At 45.8% G+C, this 9006-nt stretch overlaps 1 protein-coding gene across 1 annotated transcript; it reads left to right on the top strand.

Moving 5' to 3' along the window:
* The first annotated feature begins 4813 nt into the window (after window positions 1–4813).
* On the top strand, window positions 4814–5218 carry LOC148998794 (uncharacterized). The gene has a single exon (XM_089141719.1). The coding sequence runs from the start codon at window positions 4814–4816 to the stop codon at window positions 5216–5218; it is 405 nt and encodes a 134-aa protein (XP_088997845.1).
* The last annotated feature ends 3788 nt before the right edge of the window (window positions 5219–9006 follow it).

Here is a 9006-nt window from a genome sequence, read left to right as displayed (position 1 = left end):
ATGGAAGGATCATGAACAACCAAAGATGAATACTAATCTACTTTAATCATAGCAAGTGGTGGAACATAAGTGAGCAGGGAATCACTTACCTTCACCAGATCAACTATGGAAATCAGTAGAACCTTCAAGGACTCCAATAGCACTTCAGATCTGCTTTTGGCACTTCTCCACAGCCGTCTAACCTCCAAAAACAGTAACCATGAATAAAACATTCATAAATTAGTTGAGGGTTACTATTTATAGAAGTCAGGGAGCAAAATAGGGAAAAACCCCGCAAACAGAACTAGGCGGTCGCTTGGTTCCATCGACCGCCACTAGCAATCGCCCCCATGTATTTTGCTATACAAGGGTGCTTTTGCCAGGGGGTTGATGTCCAAGTACAACCTAGCCCTAAAGAAGAGATGGGGGAGATCTTACCTTCATTCCGGACATCTCCAGACATCACTTGACTTCCAGAAATCCAACTAACAAGCAAGGCAGGCTCTTCAGACAGAGGATCCAGATCCATGGGTTCAGGGTATGGATCATGGACTTCTATCCAAACACTCCACAAATTTACCCCACTAGACCTTCGGGTTCTCAGACCTGCAATTTCGGATCCCGGGTTAGAAATACGGGGGTTGTTACATTGATGCCCAAGGACAACCTAACCCTAATGAAGACATGGGGGAGATCTTACCTTTAATCCGGACATCTCCAGACATCACTTGCCTTTTTAGAAGTCCAACTACCAAGCAAGGCAGGCTCTTCAGTTAGAGAATCCAGATCCATGGGTTCAGAGTATGGATCATGGACTTCTATCCAAACATTTCACAAATTACCCGGCTAGACCTTCGGGTTCTTGGACCTGCAATACAGATCCCGAATTAGAAATACAGGGGTTGTTACAGATGGTGGCGCCCCATACTTGGATGCACTGTCAGTGTTCAGTAAGAAGCTGCACATAGAAGAGAGCGAAGATTAGTTGAAGTACCTAATGCACTTTCAGACTTGATCCGAAGGTAATACTCTGACCTTGTGTCACATCCACCCAACCGGTACCCCATCGGGCATACCCGGGTATGTGATCCATAGCCCCAAGGATCAAGTATCGAGCAACCATGCCTCCCACATACGCGATAACACAATCATGAACAATGAAAATTAAGGTAAACGCATATAATAAAGGAATCATGAATAAGATAAAACATATAATCAGAGTGCGGAATAAAGATGATACCAAGTGTATAAAGATAATTCAAAGAGAGAGAGAGAGAGAGATCAGAAGTCACTTCCTCAATGGCAGCGGAAAGTAGATCATTCAAGTTAAGGTTACAAAACCAACTTCTAAAGAGTATATCAAGAAAGTTAAATTACAAATCCGGTCTTAAGAAGAATCCAAGAAAAATAACATTAAACAAGTGTTTCTTCAGTCACATATAGTATGTCCTCATAACTAAAAATATCGAAGTCCAAGGACAACTGCTCCCACACCAAAGTCGGGCTAATCCTGATGTGAAGCATAATCCTCTTCGGTACCCTCATCGAGATCTTTGTAGTAGCCACTACTCTGAGGGTAGTATGACTCATTGTAGGGCTCCTCGAAGGACGTGCCATTAGTCTTTTCAAAACCTGTGGAATAGTCTAACAAAACAAATGCACAAAAAGGAATGAGTTCAAAAGAACTCAGCAAGGTAGTTAATCCATAATACATAAACCATATGATACAAGTCATAACATGATGCGAAATGATATGAGACAGAGAATGCTAATATGATTCTAACTCTACATATGCTAGTCTCTATGGTAGACATGCTTTAAGTCGTAGCACCATACTTCCTTGGGTAGGTCTCAAATCACTCTTCCCTCAACCATCTCGGTATCTTGGGTTCTCCGGTGGGAATTGGGTCCTGCATCCCTCGGGACAATCCATGGTTGGGGTTTAGGTCACCACTCTCTCACATCACCATTGGTATAAGTATTGGTGCATGTCACGGTAAAGCCAAGCCCAATGCAAGTCATCTACTTAGTCATATCATATCAGATCCAGATACGTCCATTCCTCGCCCCGGGCGATCCTTTCCGGTATCCTTCACACTAGAGTCACGGATATGACTCACTGGACTCATCAACCCCATTGGTCATCCACAAATAGTAGAAAGGAAGCTCTCACGTCCTCTCACGGATATGACTCACCGGTCTCGAGCGCTCGTGAGCCCAAGTCTACCTATTTGCAACCCTACCAATAATGGCCCCTTTCAGGTATCCGTAATATGATTTATGTCCTCTCACGGGTTGGTTACCGGTCTTGAGTTCCCATCAAACCATACCACTACCACGGGTCGTTCGGTCTCAATACCCTTCTGATTCGGGTCTGATATGACAGGGACATCCTAGCCATACATGTAGACAAGTCCTATGTATGTCATCCAATAATTCGAGATAGCGTCGATGGACACCTTTAGAGAACATCCCATACTATTCCCTCCGATGTCCAATGACAGAAATGTCAGAGGACATTCTTTTCTTGTCCTTGGACATTCCTCAATCCCAAATCATACTTATCCAATCACATTCTCAGTTCATCATATCACACATACATGACACATCACCATATTGAAAGACATATCATAACATGGCATGATCAAATGTATAAGTAAATAACCAAAATTAAATAGACATGATATACAAGAATAAATAAACATGTTGCTACTGTTATAAGGCAACTACAGTAGTCATATGATGTCTAAATACAACTAATAAGCTGAGCCTACTAAGTTGTCAACATCAGTGTATTAATCACATAGTCTATGTCATATGGGTATAACCGTCCTTACCTTAATCGGATCGAAAATAATAGCAAGTACCACTTAGAATAGTCCCCAACTTAGTGCTTGAACCCTAGACAACATACATGCAACATTAGAGAAGGAAACAATCAAATCGGAGATCAAACGGAGCAAAATGAGCAAGTATAGAGTTGATGTCCTCATCTGGTCGACTGGCTGGTTGACTGACTCAGTCGACCAAGATAAATAGTAATGGGCTTAATAGTGAATTTGGCCCGAAACCAATCTTCTAGAGCTCGGATCGATCCGAAACTTGGAGGGAATGATGGTAACAATATAAGGACACTATACAGCAAGTATTATCATGATCCAATGGTCCAATTAGGAATACCCAAATTGAAACCCTATGCTATATATGCTAAACATTAAGAATTGAATTGGAAATTGTTGCAATGGCAAGGGATGATGGGGAATTAGCTAAGGAAGTGATAAGAACTAGATTAGAATCATAAACCAATAGTAAATCAGACCTAGCATACATCTACACATCAGTTTAGATCAAAGAATAAGTTAAAATGAAGGGAATCAAGGAAATGCAATGCTAGTCATTGTAATGGAATCATAGCATAGCAAGAATGAGAGGAAAACAATGGAAATGAAAGGGAAAACACATGACCAAGTGATATGGAACCTCTATGGTTAAAACGGGTATAACCCGAGTGGGGCTTTACAGGTAGTCGGGACGTTACCGACTGAGATGAACGGGACGCACATCCCAAATAAGGTACTCTCCCAGTAAGGACAGTCAACTCCGCTACCGACTGAAGTGGGGACTAATAACCGAAAGGCGAGATCTCCGGACAGGTAACGGCTCCTGTCGGGTCAACTTACCAAATACATAAAAGGTAACACCCACACTATAAATGCACAGATCTACCCCTCCGATAAGCAATCCAATACACACTGAGTCCATTCTTGTGTAGTTTTGGCACGAGACCTCTCGTCACTTCGTTGTCTGACTTCATCATCGGAGGCGGTTGCCCGGCACACAAGCCGGCCCGCATCTAACCTTTTTTGCAGGACTCATCGTCCCGGATACGAGAGGTGACTCAGCCGGATCCAGAAGCATAAGTGATCCGCATCAGTTTGGCGCCGTCTGTGGGAACGACAAAGCTTGGAAGCCATGGTGCGACGAGCCAACGGACGTTCCCGACAAGAAAGTACCGGGGATGATCGAATAATTCCCGAAGAAATGATTGATCCGTCAATCCACGAAGAACAAGAGGGACTTCCGGACAACCTGGTTTTGGAAGATCCCAATGAAGAAGGAACATCGCGAGGTCCTCGGGACCAGGCCATTATGGCAGATATGGACGAGATACGAAAAGGCATGCTCGAAATGCAGGGGGTATTACGCGGTTTGGTGCATCAAATCGGGGTCGAACAAGGACCAAGGCGTAATACCCAGTCGGGAAGGCTAATGAGAGCCTTCAGGACAGTACGAGGAGCCCGACATTCCAAGGCGCATCCCAAGAGTAAAAAATACTCGGGAACAAAGGGAAACACATCCCGATCGTAGCAAGCGCCAAACCACGCCCAATGGGACAAGGATCAGTGCTTTAGAGCGCATCTCGTTGCCGCCTAAAATAGGATCCTTGCCCCCTAGGAGTCGTCGGGAGGAGGTCGAGGAGATCGTGGATAAGGAAGAAGAAGGGGAAAGCCAACCCCGACCTTCAAAGTCGAGAATTTCGACATCTCGGGCACCATCCCAAAGGAAGGAGGCTACAACTCCTCGTTCGAGGGGGGAACGTGTCGAATCTGATGAGGACGGTACAAGGCAGAACCGACTGCGAAGGCGAGTAGCCGAGGTCGAACGAAAGTTGGAAGATCGGGATCGTGACGAAGATCTTGATGTGGTAGACCGGGAGCCGTTCTCGGACGAGATCATGAACATGCCTCTCCCTAGAAATTTTATCATGCCAACCTTCACCCCTTTTGAAGGAAAAACAAATCCAAAGGAGCATATCAGTTACTTCAAATCAGTGATGACCGTACTAGGTCGGGAGGATGAATTGCTCTGCAGAACGTTTCCAGCGTCACTCAAGGGCCTAGCCATTAAATGGTTCAGCAGTCTACGACCGGCATCAATAAATAATTTCCGGGAGTTGGCCCAGAAATTCATAGCCCGATTCCGCAGTGCGATCGGGAGTAAAAAGACATCCGATAGTCTCTTTGGCATACGACAAGGATGGAATGAGTCTATTCGGGATTATCTGAAAAGATTCGATGAGGTTGCCATCGAGATTGAGGAGCTTGATGATCAAGTTGCGTACAGTGCGCTTTTGGAGTGGTATCACGCACCAAAGACTTCTGGAAGTCCTATTAACGGACAAGCCAAGAACGTACGGGATGTTGTTACGCAGGTGTCAGAAGCAAGCCAGTGTCTATGAAGTGATAAACGCCCGAGTCAAAGCAGATCGGGACAGAAGGTCAGATCGGGACGTAGACAAACCTTCCCGAGTGACAAGAATCAGAGATCAAAAAGTAGATGGAAGCGTGACCAAGAGAGAATGAGCTATACTCCTCTAAACACAAAGCCGTCAGAAATCTTGATGAACATTCGGGATAAAAACTCGTTGAAGTGGCCCGGAAAGATACGTGCACCTCCAGAGGATCGGGATATGACAAAATACTGTCGGTTCCACCAAGATTACGGCCATCACACGGATGGCTGTCGGAATCTGAAGTTTGAAATAGAGAAACTGATTCAACAAGGAAAGTTGGGTCAGTATGTAAAGCAATCGGGAAAGAACCGAGCACACTCACCCGCGCCAAAAAAGAGAGGCCGATCCCCAAGTCCGAAGGAGGTTGCCAAAAAAGCGGACAAGGGAAAAGGAAAGGCGGATCGGGAAGAAACGCCTGTGTACGTGATTATGGGGGGACCAACTGTGGAGTCAATCAGAAAAGCAAAGCAAAAGGCTCGGTTCGTAGGGGCTGTTCATTTGCCTAAGAAAAGGCAAAATCCGGCATGTCCCGAACCAATAACTTTTACGGACGCAGACTTAGATGGTGTTATATCGCCACATGATGATGCGATTATCATCAAAGTTAAAATAGCAAATCGGGAAGTTCACCGAGTTTTGGTGGACACAGGGTCCTCTGTTGATCTTATCTCGTATGATGCCTTCAAAAGATTGAAGTTGGCCGATGATCTGCTGACACCGTTGTCAACACCACTGTATGGTTTCGCAGGATCTTCCATAGTGGCGGAGGGAACGATCCATCTGGATCTCAAAGTCGGGAAGTCACCCCGAGATACATTGGTTCGGGTAAACTTCATGGTGGTAAGGGAGCTATCAGCATACAATGTCATTCTGGGACGACCGACACTGAATGCGCTTGAAGCAGTCGTGTCTCCCAGACATATGAAGTTAAAGTTCCCGACCGAATCAGGAGTCGGGGAATGTTGTTCAGATCAATCGGCTTCCCGCCAATGCTATACAAATTACTTGAAGGAAAAACGTAAGCCAGAAAATTCGGGAACAGCCATGAACGTTGAAGTTCGGGACGACCGTGATGAGGAAAGCATGCAACGGGCAGAGCCCGTAGAAAAGTTGGAAAGGATCCAGCTCAGTCAATCTCTCCCCGACCGAGGGACCTTTATTGGCTCGGAGCAACCAGAAGATTTCAAGAAAGAGCTTACTCGGTTTTTGTGTGGTAATACGGATATCTTCGCATGGTCGGCAAATGACATGCCCGGGATAGACAGGCGGGTAGCAGAGCACAAACTCTGGATACAGAAGGATGCAACCCCGGTCATCCAAAGACAAAGAAATTTTGCGATTGAAAAGCATGAAGCAATCAGGGTCGAGGTGGAAAAATTGGAAAGGTCGGGTTTCATAGAACCAATCGAATGCCCAACCTGGCTGGCCAATGTAGTTATGGTTAAGAAGGTGAACGGGAAATGGAGAATGTGTACCGACTACACTGATTTGAACAAAGCCTGCCCTAAGGATTGTTACCCCCTCCCGAGGATTGATCTTCTGATCGATGCCACTGCTGGCCACGAAGTCCTTAGTTTCATGGATGCGTACTCGGGATATAACCAGATCTTGATGAGTCGGGAGGATGAGAAACACACTTCCTTTATGACAGATCGGGAGAGTTATTATTACCGAGTGATGCCGTTCGGTTTGAAAAATGCAGGGGCAACTTATCAGAGAGCTGTCAATAGAATTTTTCAAAGGCAGATCGGGCGAAACATGGAGGTTTACGTAGACGACATGCTCGTAAAAAGTTTGGTTCGGGCAAGGCATTTGGCTGACTTGGAAGAGACGTTTGATGTACTCAGAACGTACCGAATGCGCCTGAACCCTGAAAAATGCGCTTTTGGGGTTTCCTCGGAAAGTTCCTCGGGTTCATGGTTTCTCAAAGAGGAATCGAGGCTAATCCAGAAAAGATCCAAGCACTGATCGAGATGGCACCACCCGTTACAATAAAAGAAATCCAGTGTTTGACCGGGAGGGTAGCCGCTTTAAACCGGTTCATATCCCGAGCTGGAGAAAAGTGCAACACGTTCTTCAAAGCCTTGAAAACTACATCAAGCACGGGAACAATCACTTGGACACAGGAATGCCAACAGGCTTTTGATCACCTTATAACTTATCTTGGGACAACACCTGTTTTGGCCCGACCCCTAGCCGGGGAAATTCTTACGGTTTATCTTGCAATTTCGCCAACGGCGGTCAGTGCAGTGCTGGTCAGGGGAGACACCATTCAGAACCCGATCTATTATGTGAGCCATGTGCTTATAGATGCTGAGACACGGTACCCGGACGTAGATAAACAAGCGTTGGCGCTTCTGGTGGCATCACGAAAACTAAGGCCCTACTTCCAATCACATCCGATAATAGTCCCGACTAATTTCCCACTAAAGAAAATACTTCAAAGGCCTGATGTGGCAGGAAGGATGGTCGGGTGGTCGGTGGAGCTTAGCGAGTACCAGATCGAGTTCAGACCGAGGACGGCCATAAAAGCTCAGGTATTGGCCGACTTTGTTGTCGAAAGCACTCTACCGCAGAGGAGCGACCAAATATCAACGGCTGGAGTATCCGACTTGTGGATTCTGCACGTTGATGGTTCGAGCAATATCTCAGGATCGGGAGCAGGCTTGACCCTCTGTAGTCCCGAGAACTTCACCATTAGCTATGCTATAAGGTTTAAATTCCCAGCCTCAAACAATGAAGCGGAATACGAAGCTGTCATAGCAGGCTTACGAGTGGCCCGAGCCCTCAGAGTTCGGGAGTTAGAAGTGAGAAGTGATTCTCAACTGATTGTCAATCAAATAAAGGGGGAGTATGAAGCAAAGGATGAAAGAATGGCTAAGTATTTGGTCAAGGTTGGACAGTTCCAAGCTTTCTTTGAGCGGGTAACGTACCGACAAATACCTAGAAAAGAAAATGAAAACGCGGACGTACTCTCCCGATTGTCAATGGCAAACTACAAAAACCTGGACTCGGCGGTTTACATTGAAGAACTAAGCAGCCCGAGCATCCAGGAGATAGAAACCTTCGAGATCAATAAGGAACCAGACTGGACTACACCTCTGATTACTTATATTCGGGACGACCTTCTCCCGACTGATCCTAAGGAAGCAAAAAGAGTCCGGAATCAGGCCGCTCGATTCACTATGATTGGGGACCAGCTGTATAAGAGATCGTTCACGAATCCTCTCTTGAGATGTGTTGGACCATCCCGAGCAACCTATGCCCTAGCAGAGATCCACGAGGGGATATGTGGTGCACATATGGGCGGGAGGGCGTTGGCACAAAAGGTATTAAGGTCGGGTATATTCTGGCCTACAGTACAAAAGGACGCGATTGAGTATGTCCGCAAATGCGAACGATGCCAGAAACACGCTAATATCCCGAAGTTACCAGCAGTCCCCATGATGTCAGTCTCAAACCCGACACCATTTGCGATGTGGGGAATGGACCTAGTCGGGAAACTACCAAAAGCTCCCAAGAATCGGGAGTATATGGTGGTTGCAATAGATTACTTCACAAAATGGGTCGAGGCTGAACCGTTATCTTCCATCACAGAGAAACAGATGGAAAAGTTTTTTGAAGAAAAGATAATATATAGATTCGGGATACCCCGGATCTTGGTGACAGACAATGGCAAACAATTTGAAGGCGCAGGGTTCAAATCCTTCTGTATGAGATACCATATAGAACAT

Source organism: Hakea prostrata, unplaced genomic scaffold (assembly GCF_041222555.1).
Source record: "Hakea prostrata isolate BN-2017 unplaced genomic scaffold, UWA_Hpros_2 contig_134, whole genome shotgun sequence".
In the NCBI taxonomy this organism is placed as follows: domain Eukaryota; kingdom Viridiplantae; phylum Streptophyta; class Magnoliopsida; order Proteales; family Proteaceae; genus Hakea; species Hakea prostrata.
Note: the sequence above shows the minus strand (reverse complement) of the source record. Positions and strands in the feature narration are given on the sequence as shown.

Bases quoted from the DNA above. Each gene is read 5' to 3' on its own strand.
- LOC148998794 (XM_089141719.1), top strand. From the start codon at position 4,814: ATGACCGTACTAGGTCGGGAGGATGAATTGCTCTGCAGAACGTTTCCA.